This window comes from Argentina anserina, chromosome 2 (assembly GCF_933775445.1).
Source record: "Argentina anserina chromosome 2, drPotAnse1.1, whole genome shotgun sequence".
NCBI lineage: Eukaryota > Viridiplantae > Streptophyta > Magnoliopsida > Rosales > Rosaceae > Argentina > Argentina anserina.
In genome coordinates, this window is record NC_065873.1 from 7372365 (window position 1) to 7391004 (window position 18640).

The 18640-nt window shown below is 41.4% G+C and overlaps 2 protein-coding genes across 2 annotated transcripts in view; both read left to right on the top strand.

Annotated features, from left to right (window-relative positions):
- Positions 1–18640, top strand: part of LOC126785020 (pentatricopeptide repeat-containing protein At4g01400, mitochondrial) — a 40132-nt gene that overhangs the window by 9976 nt on the left and 11516 nt on the right. The gene's annotated exons all lie outside the window — the stretch shown is intronic.
- LOC126783901 (uncharacterized) lies at positions 13460–13936 on the top strand. The gene has a single exon (XM_050509441.1). The coding sequence runs from the start codon at positions 13460–13462 to the stop codon at positions 13934–13936; it is 477 nt and encodes a 158-aa protein (XP_050365398.1).

An 18640-nucleotide genomic window follows, 5' to 3' on the forward strand; every position in this document is an offset into this window, starting at 1 on the left:
TTTATACAGGTTCATGAGTTAATGTGCACCGCTTTGGCGATGCAACAAGATGGGCAACCGGTGGCGCAATATTTCACCAAATTAAAAAATATTTGGGCTGAGATTGATGTGAAACGTCCTTGCATGATCAAACATCAGGAGGATATTGTTTGGTACCAACGTGGGAAGGAGCTTGAGCGAGTTCACCATTTCCTGAAAGGTCTTGATACTAAACATAACAATGCGAAGGGGGAATTGCTCCGCCAAACCGAACCCCCAAGTTTAATTACAGCTTTCACATATATCCGTAAGGATGAATCTCACCAGGAAGGCCTTCATCAGACACAAGTTGAAGTTTCCAGCCTTACTATTCGTGCTAGATCTTCAGCACCACCTCTTCAGCAGGCCACTTCATCTCCACTTCATCATTGAGGACCACCACCAGGCTTCGGGAATCAGCCCCGCCATCCTTGCTCTTATTTCCATGATACAAACCATGCTCGTGCAACCTGTTGGAAGTTGTATCCACACCTTAGGCTCCAAAGGCCTAATTATCGTCCTAAGGCAAAAGCAGCTATTCAACTAGTCCAAGAACCAGATATTTATGGTGTAGTTGGACATGATCATCATACGGCAGGAGGAGAAACACCCACAGCATCAATAGCTGGTCGTGGTAAGATTGGTATGGCTTTACATATTTCTCACTTTGTTAGATTTGATACATGGATTATTGATTCTGGTGCGTCCGATCATATGACTTATGACAAATCTTATTTTACTATATTATCTCCTCCACCAGTATCATATGTTACTAATACTAATGGTGAGGCCTTCCCCGTATTAGGGAAAGGGTCAGTTCGTATTACTCCCACAATAGAGCTTCACAATGTCTTATATGTACCTACTTTATCTCATCATTTGATATCTGTCCCACAGTTGAACACTGAAGCTAAGTACTCTGTGACATTTTTTCCCATGTATGTGATATTTCAAGATCTTCTCACCGGGGAGTTAATTGGTCGGGGGTATCTACAGGGCAGGTTGTTTCATCTGGATCAGACATATGCGGGAAAGAAACCAGGGGCACAGTCTTGGATAGCTTTACTCTCCACTTCTGATAAGCTAAGTGAAGTTTGGTTATGGCATCGTCGCTTGGGACATCCTTCATTTATTGTTATGAAAAAATCCATGCCTACTTTGTTTATTGGTGTGGATGAGTCAGTTTTTCGTTGTGAAACTTGTGTTTTGGGCAAGAGTCATCGGTCTACATATTCCCCTAGTACTTCTGATAAAAGCATTCTTCCTTTTGAATTAATTCATTCTGATGTTTGGGGGCCCTCCAAAGAGTCTACTGTGTCGGGAATGCGGTATTACGTGTCATTTATTGATGATTGCACACATCTTTCATGGATTGTTCTTCTGAAAACCAAAAATGAGGTTTTTCCAGCTTTTCAAGCCTTCTATACCAGTGTCCAAACACAATACCATGCCATAATTAAAATTCTTCGTTCTGATAAGGGGGGGGTATGTGAATCGTGTCTTTCAGGAGTTCTTTAACGCACACGGCATTGTTCATCAAACAACGTGTCCTTACACACATGAGCAAAATGGAGTTGCCGAAAGAAAAAATCGTCATTTACTTGATATGGCTCGGTGTATTCTCTTTAGTGCTCATATGCCTAAATACCTTTGGGGTGATGCTGTCATAACTTCTGCTCACCTCATTAATCGTCTTCCATCTCGTGTCCTTGACGGCAAAGTTCCATATGAGGTGCTTGAATCCCATGTTTCTTTACCCTCTTTTCATAATCTTCCCGCCCGTGTTTTCGGTTGTGTTGCTTTTGTCCATCTTCCAAAATATCAGTTGTCTAAGTTGGATGCCCGAGCAGTTAAATGCGTGTTTGTTGGATACGGAAGACATCAGAAAGGGTACAGGTGCTATCATCCACCTACCAGAGAGTATTATGTCACTATGAATGTTACTTTCTTTGAGGACATGAGCTATTTCACGTCTTTTGATACTGCTCTTCAGGGGGAGATTTCATATTTTGAAGAGCTGTATCATGGAGAGGGGGAGACAAGTCATCCAAGAGATATGGTGACAGGTCCGGTTGAGATTACTGATGATTCTGGCTATTTACTACAGAGATTCAGGTACTGGAAGCTGACCTGGAAGCTGACAGCACAACTGCCCCTCCTGCCTCCCCTACTGTTGTTTATACCCCTGACCAACGTTCCCCTGGTACAGAAGATCACTCATCTGAGGTTAGTCATTCTATTGGGGCTAATACTAGTAAAACTAATGGTAGACAATATGTCTTGCCAAATAGGTCTACTCGAGGTCAGCCAACAAAAAAATATGAACCTACCATTCATGCTAAAGCTAAGTATCATGTGGCAAATTTTATGTCTAACAAAAGATTGTCTAAGTCATATGAATCATTTGTGAATCAAATTTTCTGCTATATCAATACCTAACAAAGTACAGGATGCATCGAGAGATCCAAAATGGAGGAAAGCGATAGAGGAAGAAATGGAAGCATTACATAAGAACAATACTTGGGAGCTTGTATCTCCACCACATGGCAAGAAGGCAGTGGGATATCGTTGGATGTTTACAGTGAAGCATAATCCAGATAGGTCAGTGAGCTGGTATAAAGCATGCCTAGTAGCAAAAGGGTTCACCCAAACATATGGTATAGACTATGATGAGACATTTGCACCTGTTGCAAAGATGAACACTATTCGGGTATTGCTCTCCAGAGTTTGAGATGAAGGACTTAGGTACACTCAAGTACTTCTTGGGCATTGAGGTAGCCCGGGGAAGTGATGGTATCTTTCTATGTCAGAGGAAGTACATCTTTGATCTACTAACAGAGACAGGTATGTTGGATTACACTCCAATTGATACTCCTATTGAGCAGAACCATCGGTTAGCAGAATACCCAGATTAGGTGCCTACTGACAAAACTCATTATCAGAGGCTAGTTGGACGCCTGATTTATTTATCACATACCAGACCAGATCTTGCGTATGCAGTAAGTGTAGTGAGTCAGTTCATGCATAATCCCAGTGTGGATCACATGGATGCTGTTGTGAGGGTTTTGAGGTACTTGAAGTCAGCTCTAGTGAGAGGAGTAATGTTTTCTAATCACAACAATATCATTGAGGTTTGTGGCTTCACAGATGCAGATTAGGCTTGAAATATTACAGATCGGAGGTCCACATCAGGGTACTTTACCTTTGTTGGGGGTAATCTTGTTACTTGGAAGAGTAAGAAACAAAAGGTGGTAGCTCGATCTAGTGCTGAAGCAGAATACAGAGGTATGACTCATGGAGTGTGCGAGTTATTATGGCTTAGAAATTTGCTACAAGATTTGGGTATTAAGCCTAAGTGTGTTATGCAGCTGTACTGTGACAACAAGGCAGCTGTTGATATTTCACAGAATCTTGTACAACATGATCGTACAAAGCATGTGGAGGTTGATCGTCACTTTATTAAGGAGAAACTAGATGCTAAGATCATTAGTTTTCTTTTTGTTCCTTCGGAAGATCAACTTGCAGATATACTCACAAAAGGAGTGTCTAAGAAGACATTTTATGACTCACTTAGCAAGTTGGGCATGATCGATGTGTATGCACCAACTTGAGAGGGAGTGTTGGCGTGAGTCAATATACAACAACCGGATCTCACCAACCAAATCTCTAGCCGTAGTAATTGACAAACAATCTTTGGTTTCATACTTGATAATTTGTAATCTAGAATCTTATAAATACATTGTAATTACATTGATCAATCAATAAGAATTCAATCTATATTCTTTTCATCTTAACCATCATTGATATTTCGTCAAATGGTTTGGAAGGTGAGATTCATGAAGAAATAAGCGGTCTCATGGGATTGAGTACCTTGAACTTGTCCATGAATCAATTAAGTGGAAATATCCCCTCAAACATTGGAAACTTGAAGTTGCTTGAAACTCTTGACCTCTCCCAAAACCAGCTTTCAGGCCACATTCCTCAAGGTATTTCTTCTTTGACATTCTTGTCTCACATGAATGTATCCTACAACAAGTTGACAGGTAGGATTCCTTCCGGGAATCAACTTCAGACACTGGATGATTCATCTATTTATGAAGGCAATCCTTCACTATGTGGATTTCCTCTTTCAAAATGCCAAGAAGAAGAAGATGATGATGACACGCCTCATGCTGAAGAAAATAAAAATCATGCAGATGCTGGTGAAAAGCTTGGTATCTATAGCAGCGCCGTGCTTGGCTTTATTGTAGGCTTTTGGGGTGTTTGTGGTACACTAATTTTGAACAGGCCATGGAGGTACGCCTATTTCCAATTCTTTGACACTGTCAAAGAGAAGATAGCACTAGCAATTGCATTGAAAGTAGCTGGTTTACAAAGAAGAAATTGATCAAGAATGAAAACAATAAAAAGTAGATTAATATGGGTGTTATTCTCTATCTAGCTCATAATGCGTGTATAATATCGACCTTACAAACAGCAGAATAGAAAGCAACAAGGCCGTGATCCACGGAGTGATATGGCCTAGCCTCCCATTTCTTTTTTGCACCTTTTTATCAATAAATTTCGACTAAGGGCGAAGAATTAGTCTTTATTTCACTTTCTAAAGAAAAGAAAAGACAAATTAGTAAGCGATAATAATTCACAATACTAGTATGACCTTTTTATTCTTCTGTTCATAGTTGTCTAAGATAAGAACTTGATAATTGTCATGATCATATGGCAGATAGTAGAATTGTATAATGACAATGCAAGTATTGTTGATTGTAATTAGCTTGAAACAACAGAGTAACTTTAAGCCTCTTCAAGCACTCTTATCTAGTATGGAATATCATCTCAGTGCATAGCAGTTCAGTATATGACTATTAATGCTACTTTTCTGAAGCCTTTCACTAGAGTAACTAATATCGACATTCTTGCAATACACTTCGCGAGCTTTGGCTGCAAGTATCTGAATCTGAGGCCAGTGGGCTGCACACTTGATTGTTTCCACATCTATTAGTTACTGTGTTGCACAACTCAGATTCCTTTGCAAAGAATCAAATAAACACAGTTCACAGTCAAAACAAAACACCCTTTATTTCAGTAATTAGGAAAATTTACTTCAAGGTAAGGTAGAATGAATATCCCTACCATTTTGGCTCCTGGTATAATTAGAATCAACTGAAAATTGTAGGATCTTTATGTTGTTCAGTTTTGAGGGTATAAAAACAACCTAAGGCACTTAGCCTTAATCATTCAAATGTAGAAGACAATGATGCGTAGGCCGTTTGATACACCTCTCTGATCTAGGACTTCAAACTGTCCACATGCAACATAGATATGTCTGATTCTAGAGTCAACAAAGAAGATCATTTGCTACTGAAGTACTACAAAAGATTATTGCAAACGAAAAACAAGTGTCCTGGAACAAGCAAAACTGTAACAGAAGCATTCATGCATAACTCTGGTTAATCTAATTTGAAATTGTAAACGATGCTTAGTTAGTTGAGTAAAGCTATGCTCGTCAAAAATTAAAGTTAACTGAACAAAAAACTAGTCTTAAAAGGCATTATAATCTGGTGTCTTTGCTAGTACATTTGGCCATTTTGGCTTTGCTATCTAAGCTATAACAAAATCAATAGACCATTTTAAGAGTAACTCTCAACATACATCATGTGAAAAGGAATCAGGTTCCAGAGTTGCCTGCTATTTTCATTAGTTTCCAGCCAATCGGGTGAAGAAAAAACTGGAAAATTATTCTCAATTCCTCTCTCACCTTTTGGTGCAAGTATGCAACTCATATCAGATGACAAGAAATAGTTTTAAAACCTTAGTGACTAATGTGTGAAGGAAATGATTACTAAGCTGAACAAATAAATTATTACACTCAGTTATCAGACCATGAGACCAGAAATCTATAATTCATAACCGGTCCGCTTGGCTTGTACAGAGACACCAGTTGACCAGATGAATCCAAAACCACGGTTACTAGAGTTTCCATAATGGACACGTTCTCTGCCGTGGGTCAGCCAAAATGTAATTCTTATGGAGTAAGCATGTTAGTGAAAATGGATACAGCATAATGCGAGTATCCTCTTCTCTTTATTGACCAGCTCCTTATCTCCCTCACTTTCCTCTGACATAACTACTACTTTTCCTTCGTCATTCATAGAAACTACAGGAATCTGCACTGCAAGATATGTGAGTTAAATGTGTAGACATATGAAATTTAATGAAGTAAATTATCTTCCTTAAATAATTAAATTGACCAAGAACCCGACAAAATTGCACACGTGACCCAAAAGTCAACAAAGTTTGTGCGGATCCGAATAAAACTCGTGTCAGCACATAAACGGATTAGCGTAATTGAAGCTACATGATTCCGACTTAAATCGAAAAATTGAATATCATTGACGATTCAAAATGATAATCGGACATTTGATTAAATTAATAAATTCTTTAACGGTTATAATTAAGTCAATTATTTTATATTTAATTTAGTTATGAGAATAACTAATTTTAATTTAATCGGAAAATACATATTGATTTAATTATACAATTAAAGAAATTTATTATTTTAGTGTCATTAATATATTCTACAAAATAGAAACATTGACATTATAAATACCCCCATCAACATGAAGAGAGGGGACTTGAGAAGAAGAGAGAAAATCACTTGAGCAAGATCACTCTCGAGAAGTCCCGAAATCTCCCAAGTCCACGAAGAATCGTCAAGCTACCAAATCGCTCGTTCTTCAATAAATCCAAATTCAAACTCAAGTCCACGAAGAATCGTCAAGCTACCAAGTCGCTCGTTCTTTATCAATCCAAATCCAAACTCAAGTTTATGAAGAATCGTCAAGCTACCAAATCGCTCGTTCTTCATCAAGTCCAAATCCAAACTCAAATTCTCAAGATCAAGTGCATGTCACCCTGGAGCCAAGTTACATACGGAGATAGAATCAAAGGAATTCACAAAGATTGTAACCCCGCGCTTGATTATCAATAAATCACATTTTATTTGTACACGTGTCTGCATTCTCATTTGTTTTCAGATTTTCATTCTACAAATTGGCACGCCTAGTGGGACATTTTTGGCCTCTCATCTCCTTCTCCGAAGAAATCTTCAAATTCGTTTGTGCGATGGCTTCCAAGAACAACCAAGCTGTTCCATCGACGAAACCCAAGTTCACAACCGCGAGGTCAAAGGAGAGGCTGAGCCGGTCAAGAAATCCAAACAAACATTCTCCAAATCAAAGAGTGAACCGATTGCCCTTGTTACCTAGAGAGTGGCTAGAGCTCAACCCACAACATTTATGGCACTTGCTAGTAAGCCTCGTCAACCAATGATCACCTTGGAGAGCTTGGGAGCAATAAATCATGCCTCTGAGAGTGGGAAGAAACAAGCGTCGAAAGAGAAGGAGCCAAAGCATCAATCTCCTCTATCCGTTCATGGTGATGGCCCTATCCTGGAAGACGTTTTCTCTGATGATGAATCAAGCACGGCATCATACCATGGAAGTCCCAAAGAAGATGGCGATAACTTTCATTCTATGGCGCATGAATCCTCTTCTGACAATGCGTAGGTCTTGGTGACGGGGGCATCCATGATCGAGGAGCAACTCTCCAATCTATTTGAGATGGTTTAAAAACTCACCCGAACGGTTGAAGAAAAGGATGTGCAAATTGCTGAACTTTATAGCAAGTTGGAAGATCACGATGCTGAGAACTCCACCAAAGGGTCACCTGGCAGGAGCAAAGTAAATGAAAAGGGAGAAACGTCCAAGAACGATGGCGACTCGCTTGGTTCCTTATCACTCCAGCAATTGCAAGACATCATCACCAACTCAATTCGGGCACAATATGGAGGTCATTCTCGTGACTCCCTCACTTACTCCAAACCTTACACTAAGAGAATCGACATCTTAAGGATGCCGCTGGGGTATCAGCCACCAACGTTCCAACAATTTCAAGGTAAAGGGAACCCAAAGCAACACGTCGCCCACTTTGTGGAGACTTGTAGTAACGCCGGGACAGAATGCGATCACCTTGTCAAGTAGTTTGTTCGCTCGTTGAAGGGAAATGTCTTTGAGTGGTATAATGACTTAGAGCCGGAATATGTTGACAGTTGGGACCAAATGGAGCGCGAGTTCCTCAATCGATTCTATAGTACAAGGCGGACGGTGAGCATGATGGAGCTAACTAACACGAAGCAACGAAAGGATGAACGCACGGTCAACTACATCAATAGATGACACTTACTTAGCCTTGATTGCAAGGATCGACTATCAGAGGTGTCAGCCGTTGAAATGTGCATCCAAAGCATGCACTTTGATTTGCTATACATCTTGCAAGGAATTAAGCCTCGTTCTTTCGAAGAGTTGGCTACTCGAGCACACGACATGGAGCTAAGCTTGGCAAGTCATAAGGGAAAGAATGAGTACATGGTTGACCAATGAAAAGACAAAGTCTTCGGAAGCAGATTTGACAAGGTTGTGAAGAAGCCTTCCAAAGAATCAATGGTCATCAATACTGCTCCAGTTAAGATCTCTATGCGGGATAAGAAGGAGTTCAATAAGGTGGAACCTCCTCGAACCTACAATAGGAGTAAACGCACATTGAAAGAGATGGAGCGAAACACATACCCATTCCCAGACTCTGATGTGGCGGGCATGTCAGAGGATCTGCTCGAAAACAAGATAATAGATCTTCCGGAGTGCAAGCGTCCAGAAGAAATGCATCGAGTCAATGATCCGAAGTATTACAAATATCATCGCCTCGTTAGTCACCCTATAGAGAAGTGCTCTGTTCTCAAGGATTTGATAATGAATCTCGCCAAGAAAGGGAGGATTGAGCTGGACGTTGACGACGTTGCTGAAGTCAATTGCACTACCGCTACATTCGGGTCGTTCGAGCCAGTTCCACTCTATTTTCACCCAATAAAAGCACCGTCCCATTTCACAAAGGATGAGCGCGAACATAAGAATACCAAAGAAGTTAAAGAATGTCCTGCTTCCACACCTATCCTCTAAGTGGACCCTAATGCCAATGATGAAGGATGGATATTGGTCACCCGGAGAAGAACTCGCAAAGGTATGATGTCAAACTCACCGGTTTCCCAACCAAGTCATAAGAAATCACCTCCACGATGGGAGGAGAACGGACGAGGACGTTTTGAAACGAAAGTCGTTCCATATTTGTGGAAGCCTCTTCGCCGGAACTTGTCAATAGAGCAATTTCCTACAAAACAACTAAAGGTCACTTCAATGGCCACAAGTTGTGAAATCAACTCCAAAGAAGATGAAGAGCCTGAAGCAAGATAAATAGGTGCAAGTCAAGTGTTAAACAAAAATGAGGTGTTGAAATAATTGAAGAGTCTACCTTTCCAACTTAGCCTCTCTGACTTGATGCAATTGTCAAAATCAACGAGATGCGCACTTGTGGAGTTGCTTATCGACGTAGGAAAACACTCCACAAGCATGAAGGAATGTGGCGCGTGTGATGCATATTGTGATACCATTCACTTCACAGACGATGACCTCCAATTGTGCTCTAAGCCACATAATCGCCATCTTTTTGTAACAGGGTGCATACGAGAGCGGAAGTTGAATCGCATGCTCATAGACTGAGGGTCAGCAGTAAATATCATGCCCAAGTTAACCATGTCTCAACTCGGCCTCAACGTTGATGAGTTATCAAGGAGTCGTCTCATGATCCAAGGTTCCAACCAAGGAGGACAAAGAGCGATAGGGATGATCAGACTAGATGTAGACATTGGAGAGCTAAAATCAAACACCTTGTTCCATGTCATCGATGCGAAGACCTCGTACAACTTGTTATTGGGATGACCATAGAAATGGCATCGTGCCATCCACTTTACACTAATGCTTCAAGTTCTATCGCGAATGTGTGAAAACTGTGGTAGGAGATACCAAACCATTCCAAATCAAAAGACGTTGAATTTCATGGTGAAGTGTTGCAAAAAGTCTCATCTGAAGCAACAACATCATCTGCGGAAAGAAAAGTCAGCCATGCCTTTCCAGTCCTTCGCTATATTCCGAAGTCTAGACGAAGGGAGGGGGAGTCGCCATTTGTGGGGGACAAAGTCACAAGAGAGCCCACGAAAATTAAAAGATGATGATGTGAAATTGTTGAAGGAGGAGTCAACATTGCCATTAATAAAGGTGATCAACCGAAATCCTACAAAGCAGCCACTAAAGGGGTTTGTCAAACCAATTCAAGGTAAGACGGAACATGGATTGTTTCCCAAGAAAAGAACAAGTGAAGGGTTCGACCCTAACGCATACAAGCTGTTAGAAAATGCTGGATACGACTTTAGTTCATCAAGCAAAAAGGACGACCAAGCTGCAGCAAAGATGGCGCATGAGCTTGATGAGTCACAAAAGAAGTTAAGAGAGCAAGGGGTAACATTTGATTCTTCTAAAGCTAGTCTCGGTTTCACTTCGAACAAGCCAATCAAAATTTTAGGAAGAAGAAGGGCGGAACGAGGCAATGTTCAACATATCAGTGTCGAGGTGGTTGAAGAGAAGAGTCAAGAGGTCCAGTCAACCCCTCGCATTTCATTGTTCAATCGCATTCGTCCAGGTTCCCGAAGAGAAACATTTGAACGTATCGAAGGGTCAATCACAAAGGCGTCAGTTTTTGACCATGTGAAGATGACATCAAGTAGAGGTTCAGTCTTAATTCACATCGGTAGTACAACTACTTGGACTTCCGTATTCAAAAGGATGTTAAGTTCAGACAAAGATAAGAAAGAGTCAAACCCCATTCCGCGAAAGCCTGCATTGGAAATGATCCAAGCACCTAAGGAACGACAAATATGCAAGAGGAAAACGACTTGTAGTCGACCAGAGAGCAAAGAAATCTGAAATCTTATCCCGTCACGCATGAAGAGGCATTGTGTGTTAGAAGTGGATTCCATGGATCAACTCAAAGTGAAGCAACATACCATCATATTCACTGGCCAAAAAGGATATAGCAACCTCGATAATGGCGATGAGGATGACATTATCCAAACCTCTTATGTCACGGTGGCAGAAGCAAATGATGTAGAGGAAGACGGCCATGAAGATTTTGAAATTGAAGTAGACGAAGCTCCTCCAGAACTTGAAGACGGGGGGCAAGCCACTATGGACGAACTTAAGGAGATTAACTTCGGAACAGAAGAAGACCCAAGACCTATTTTTGTGAGTGCGTCTTTAAGTTCTGAAGAAGAAAAAGAATATATTGATCTGTTGCTCGAGTACAAAGATGTCTTTGCTTGGACGTACAAAGAAATGCTTGGCCTGTATCCAAAGGTAGCAGTTCATCGACTTGCTGTCAAACCGGAGGCTCGGCCAACCAAGCAAATACAAAAACGCTTTCGAACATAACTTATTCCTCAAATTGAAGCAAAAGTTAATAAGTTGATTTCCGCAGGCTTCATTAGAGAGGTTCAGTATCCCAAGTGGATCGCAAACATTGTTCCTGTCAAGAAGAAGAACTGACAAATCCGCGTTTGTGTAGATTTTCGTGACTTAAATGAGGCATGTCCAAAAGATGATTTCCCTCTGCCAATCATAGAGCTCATTGTGGATGCGACAACCGGGCATGAGGTTTTGTCATTCATGGACGGATCATCATGTTACAACCAGAAATGGATGGTCTTAGAGGATGAGGAACTCACTGCATTTCGAACTCCCAAAGGAATTTATTGCTATAAGGTCATGCCATTCGGGTTTAAAAATGCCGGTGCAACGTACCAACGCGCTATGCAGAAAATTTTCTGTGACATGCTGCACAAATATGTAGAATGCTATGTTGATGATTTGGTTGTCAAACCAAAGAAAAGAAGTGATCACCTGCAAGATCTATGAAGAGTGTTCGACAAGTTACGCAAATACCAGTTAAAAATGAATCCTTTGAAGTGTGGCTTCGGCGTTAGTTCTGGAAAATTTCTTAGATTCATCGTGAAGCACCGAGGCATCGAGGTAGACCAATCCAAAATTAAAGCCATCTAGGAAATGCCAAAGCCAAGAAATTTGCGCGAGTTGAAAAGCCTCCAAGGACGACTTGCCTTCATCAGACGGTTCATATCGAAAATGGTGGGCCGTTGCCAACCATTCAGTCGACTCATGAAGAAAGATGTTCCATTTGTATGGGATGAACCTTGTCGCAATGCTTTTGAGAGCATAACGAAATACCTAGCGAATCCTCCGGTGTTGGGTGCACCTATCGCCGTGAAACCTCTTATACTTTACATCGCGGCTCAAGAGAGATCACTTGGGGCCTTTCTTGCCCAAGAAAATGAAGCCAAAAAAGAGAAAGCCTTGTACTACTTAAGTCGGACCCTCACCGGACCTGAGCTGAATTATCCGTCGATAGCAAAGATGTGTCTTGCACTCGTCTTCGCCATTCAAAAGTTGAGGCATTACATGCAAGCTTACACAATGCACTTGGTGGCGCGAGCCGATCCATTTAAGTTCATATTATCTAAACCAGTTCTAACTGGGGCGCATGGCTAAGTGGGCATTACTATTACCAATACGATATTGTATATGTGCCCGCTAAAGCAGTGAAAGGACAGGCGTTGGCCGACTTCCCGGCATACCACCCTATTCCAGCGGATTGGGAAATCTCAAATGAATTCCCGGACGAGGAAGTTTTCCTTGCAGAGATCCTCTCTACTTGGAAGATGTTTTTCGATGGCTCATCTAGGGCAAACAGAGTAGGGGCTGGTGTTATCTTTGTCTCTCCACAAAAATAAATATTGCCTTATTCTTTCACTCTTGGGGAACTGTGCTCCAACAATGTCGCAGAGTACCAAGCTTTGATCATGGGATTGCAAATAACATTAGAAATTGAAATCCAAAGTCTTGAAGTGTACGGAGACTCGAAGTTGGCGATTGGTCAACTGCTCACTAATTACGAGGTCAAGAAGGAAAATTTAGTACCTTATTTCCAACTCGCCACACAACTCTTGAAGGTCTTTGATAATGTTACACTCATACATGTGCCACGGAAAGAAAATCAAATGGCAGACGCATTGGCAAACTTGGCGACAACTTTAGCATTGTCTGGAGACGAAATTTTGGACATCCCAATTTTCCAAAGGTGGGTCATGACAACAAAACCTTCACTCCAGTGTGCTAGTTCTCATGTAGTGTCAGTTTACACCATTGATGTTAAATATTGGAAGCATCCTTTTATCGACTACTTTGAGCACAACAAGCTTCCTGAAGATTCGAAGCAAAGGTGGAGCATCAAGAGGCGAGCACCGCGCTTACTCTACTACAAAGAAACTTTATATCGGAGGTCATTTTCCGGAGTACTTCATCGATACTTGGAAAAAGATGAAGCGGTTAAAGCCATGGAATAGGTTCATTCTGGAGTGTGTGGAGCACATCAGTTAGGACCGAAGTTACATTTTCAAGTAAGACGACTAGGGTATTATTGGCCCGCCATGGTCAAGGATTGTATGGATTATGCACAAAAATACCAAGCTTGTCAGTTTCATACCAACTTCATTCATCAGCCACCTGAGCCGTTGCATCCGACAATTGCTTCGCACGCATTTGACGTATGGGGAATGGATGCAACCGGACCCATCACTTCGAAATCATCGGCCGGTCATATGTACATTCTGGCAGCCACGGATTCATTCTCAAAGTGGGCAGAGGCGATACCACTGAAAGAAATAAAGAAAGAAAATGTTGTGTACTTCATTACGGGAAGCATTATACAACGCTATGGTATACCACAGTGCATCATCACAGACAACGCCAAATATTTCTCGAATACCGCAACAGAAAAGTTGAGCAAGAAATTCCACTTCAAGCTTCACCTTTCTTCGATATACAACGCCCCGACAAATGGTTTGGCAGAAACATTCAATAAAACGCTTTGTAACATTCTGAAGAAAACTGCCAACAAGAAGTAGAGGGATTGGCATGAGAAATTGAGCGAAGCTCTCTGGGCTTATAGAACGACGTATCGGACAGCCACAAATGCTACACCTTATTCTCTCGTCTATGGTGTCAAAGCCATGTTACCATTAGAGAAAGAAATTTCGTTATTGAGAATCGCTTTAGAAGAAGGTCTCACAAATGAGGAAAATGTCAAGTTGCACCTACAAGAGTTAGAAGTTTTGGACGAGAAGAGGCTTGATGCACAACAACACCTGGAATGCTACCAAGCTCGGATGTCACACACCTTCAACAAAGGTGTTCGACCGCGGTCATTTCAAGTTGATGATTTAGTTCTTGCTGTTCAAAGACCCATCATTATGACACACAAGACTGACTCCAAATTCAAGTCAAAGTGGGATGGTCATTACGTCGTCAAAGAAGTATACACCAATAGAGCTTACAAAATTGTGGCGGAAGACGGTCTGAGGATCGATCCTATTAACGGCAAGTTCTTGAAGAAATACTATGCTTGAAAATATCAAAGTATGCTCTAAGTCTGCACGAGCATAAAATGCACAAGACAAATGATAATAATAATAATAATAAAAACTCTTGAACTACGTGATGACTTGATTCCTTCTTTAGAAGGATATGTAGGCAGCTTGAGAATAACAATCTAAAGTTCAGTCACACCAAAATAAAAATAAGGGTTTGTCCATCAAATAACATAGAAAATTCTTATTTCATTGATAGTAAGTTGATTTTGAAAATCAACTTATTACAAGATGATTGAAAAAAAAAACATATAACAAAAAAAAGGGCAAGTCTCGATCATTCAAGTCAGCTATCATATCCAGGTCAAACCCTTGAAGCTACTACGATGTTCTTCAAAACTAGCTCGCAACTTCTTTGCCTCTTCAATCTCTGCTGTAGTCAATTTTAGAATCACTCGGATTTGACACATCTTCTGTTCTAGATCAACAAGTCTCGCATCGTGAAGAACTGCATCTAGCGAGTCCAACGTCTGCCCTAGCTTCTGTTGTTCTTTCTTCTAATTCTCAAGGCACTCAAGCGTAGATTGATGCTGATCAAAAGTAATTTGTCGAATTTCTTAAGCTGTCTTGATTTTGGACTCTGTCTCTGCCAATTTTTGGGCATTTGTGCCCATGACGCATTTGTGAGTGCATGCAAGTCTTGCCGAGTCATACAAGGTAACGCTTGTCATCAACTACTCCAATTTGTTTTTTATTGTTGATGGGTCGACTTTATATTTGCAAAGTTCATTCGTCAACATATCAAGCTCATTCTTCCCAGCAATAATCATCTTTAGAGAATACGTCGTTATCAAGCCTTCTATCTTTACACAAACTTCCGCATCTACTCGTATGCGGATATCGCGAAGCCATTAAATTGTATCCACTATCACAATATCGCACACAAAAGCTTCAGGAAATATTGTTCTTTCTGAAGGCTTTGTACTCTCCGTCGCCACGGACAAACCTGAAGAAAAAAAATTATTGAAGAAATACGGGAAAATAATATATAAATATGTTCGCGTGTACCTCGCTGATCAACTGGTTGTGGTTCACTCTCCTTTAGACGTAGTTCTTTTTCTGGGAGAGTATTAGCTGCACACTCCTCAAAAGGATATTGAACGCCGTCACCTAAGCAGACTTCATCAAAATAACCGATATCTTCAAGCTGGGAGGAACAAAATTGAGTCAAGTCGGCAATAAGTGAACTGTTGAATATGATACATTCAACATATTTAAATGGGACAGAGTACAAAAGCAACTACAACAAAAAAATTTACCTCAACATGAGCATGCACGAGTTTTGAAAGACCAGGAGCATCCCCAAGAAAATTGCCGCCAAGATCAAAATTAGCATTGAGATTGTAGTAAATAGGGCCAAGATCAGCATCATCCCACTTTTGACGTTTGAAACGCACGTCACTATGGGTACTACTGCTGCTTCTGCTATGCCTTCTGGATGTAGCAATCTTCTCCTTCGGCCTGGGGCTAAAATCTGATGCATCTTCGATTCCTTCCAAAACTGGAGGAGGTGGAATCTGATAGTTATCAACCGGAAGCAAAGCTTCGGCAGAAACAAAAATTTGAAGAGGAGTTGTCACATAGTTGTCTCGTTTAGCTTTTGGAGGCTCTTGTTGCGGCAAATTCACAATGGTTATCTTCATAGGCTTCTTCAATGCACGATGATGGACTTTGAACCACCATCGGACGTAGTCCAGAGTAACCATAAACTTCGTGATGTCGCTTTTCATAGGCAGGATTACCTCATTCTTTGTGCCAAGCTTCGTCAAACTATCCCAAAACGAGTATGTCTGAGCCAAAGTTACGGGCCGATGATCTTCGTGGGAACCTCAGGGAACACCCTGAACATATCTGAATTGTCGGCTGAATCGTTGAGGGCTATAGGTTTCGACTACTCGCCGACTATCTTGTCGCAAGGACACAAATCCGGAGCGAAGACTAATCAGATAGGCAGAATCCGAATGAGAGGCTCCATGGGTGTCAACAACCAGTTTGCGCACACTCAGGACTTTGGCACGTCATCACAACCAGTGAACAAGGCACGGGCTTGCCCATCCTCGAAATCTGTTGCCGAAAATTCCCCTGAAATATGGACCATCAAGGGCCTGAAGCTTTCTGGATGCCGAAAGAAGAAATGGGTGCCAAAATATTCGCCCAACCACCTATACAAGCAATGAAAAGGAAGCGCGATTGGACAGCTTCCTGGATCATTAGAGACAGATATGGCATTCAAACCCTGATATATACTCGCCAATACGGGAACCGCCAAACAATAGTTTTGACCTCGGGACATTCTGTGAGCGATCCTAAAAACTCTTGGACGAATAAAACCTGCATCATTCTTCGGGTAAACATATTTCATGCTTGCTTCTTCTACGCTTAAATCCTCGAATGGTGAAAGGTCTTCCAGAGTTCGCTGGCGAATTCCCGAAACGACGCCTGATGGATTGTGAGTACTAGCGGGCACGTCCCTCTTTTTCGTGTACTCTTGGCGGGAGGTCTCTTGTATCTCATCTTGCATTTATACCAATATTGTATCCATGTAGTTATCTTCACGTTGCTACGCTCTCTCTTGCACAATCTATGGTAAGCAAGAAACAAATAACGACAGCTTTTAGGGATGAGAAGCTCTCGTTCTTTGCTCTTTGCAGAAAACTCACCAATGGGTGGAATGACTTCTTCATAAAACCTACCAAGGATAGGCAAGCCTCCAATATGCTCAAGGTCCAAAACTTATATACACATCTCTCCTTGCGATGTGTGTAAAGTGTTCGTAGCAGTGCACCAATATTCACAAAAAGCTTGCACCACGGGAGCAACACGATCATAGGTGAATAATGACGCAAACACTGCTCGATAGAGGCCCACCTTCTTGATGAGGTCTTTGTTTCGGCTTAATACATCTTCTACCCACTCCCAGTAACACTATGTATACGTAAAGCCGTCGGTAGTTTGAAACGTACCCCATCGCACAGAGTTGTTGGATATAGAGTTGTTGAGAAGCTTGAATGACACCATAAGAGCATCTTTGTCAGGATGTGCAGACTTCAACATCAAAACGTCTGAACTTAGCTCCTCGTTGCCTGACTTGGGTGATTGGAAGCTGGCTACTTGGTAATTCACTGCGTAAGTCCAATGCGAGACGGGAGTTGAGCTGCCATAGAATGGAGCTTTAAAGGCGAATGGCCCAGTGAGAGAGGGGTATACGGTTAAAGTGGTGCCTTCTTGTTGCTCATCTTTAACATTGTCGAGGATAGTGATCGTCTCGTCCTTAAAACTCTTGAAAGCCGCCATGGTGAATGTGATGCGTAAAGCCTAAAACGCTTTTATTGAGTGCTGTCAAGTTTATGAAATGAAAGCAGTCAAGCGATTAGGTCGTTTACGTTCTTCAAATTCACAAGAAATCAACGCGTTTCGAAAGCAGTCGAATGGCTAGATTGACCGCGGCTCTCAGATTATTGTCAAAATCCTACAAAAAAAAGGTCAAAGTCAGAAAAAATCAAAAGTTAAAGTCAGACTAAAAAAAAAGGGGTCAAGGTCTGAAAAAAAAATCAAAAGTCAAAGTCAAACTAAAGAAAAGGTCAAAGTCAGACCAGTAAAAACAACTGGTTGCACTAAAGCACAACCGCACTGAATGATTCAATTATACTGCTCTCGGCTCTACTCCGATCCCCTTGTGTTTTTACCTAACAATGGAGCTGGTATAAAAGCAGATCCTCACACTCTGTGTCAAACTAAGCCAACTGATGCCGAGGGAGATGATGAGGATGGTGGACTTGTCGAAGGAAATGTACGACGCCGGAGATCACATGAAGTTGGTCTTCCAATGGTGTTCACTGTCTCGGTTCTGTCTTGGTCGGTTCTTGAGTATGGTGATCATATGGATAAGGTGGATCAGTTGGACAAGGCTAAAGATTCGTTGAAGTGGATCACTGACTTTCTTGTCAATGCTCATGCCGATGACAGTGTTCTACATTCAGAACATTTACAATTCCACAGGATATGGAGATGAGCTTCTACGGGCAGCTGGATGGCTTTACCATGCAACTAAGGATAATACTTACCTTGACTTTGTGACAGGGGATGGAGTAGAGTTTGCTGGATTTGATTTCTTGTATTCGTAGGGGATTATTATTTGCAAGGGATGGTGAGTAAGGAGGCGAAGCTGAAATTGGTATTGAG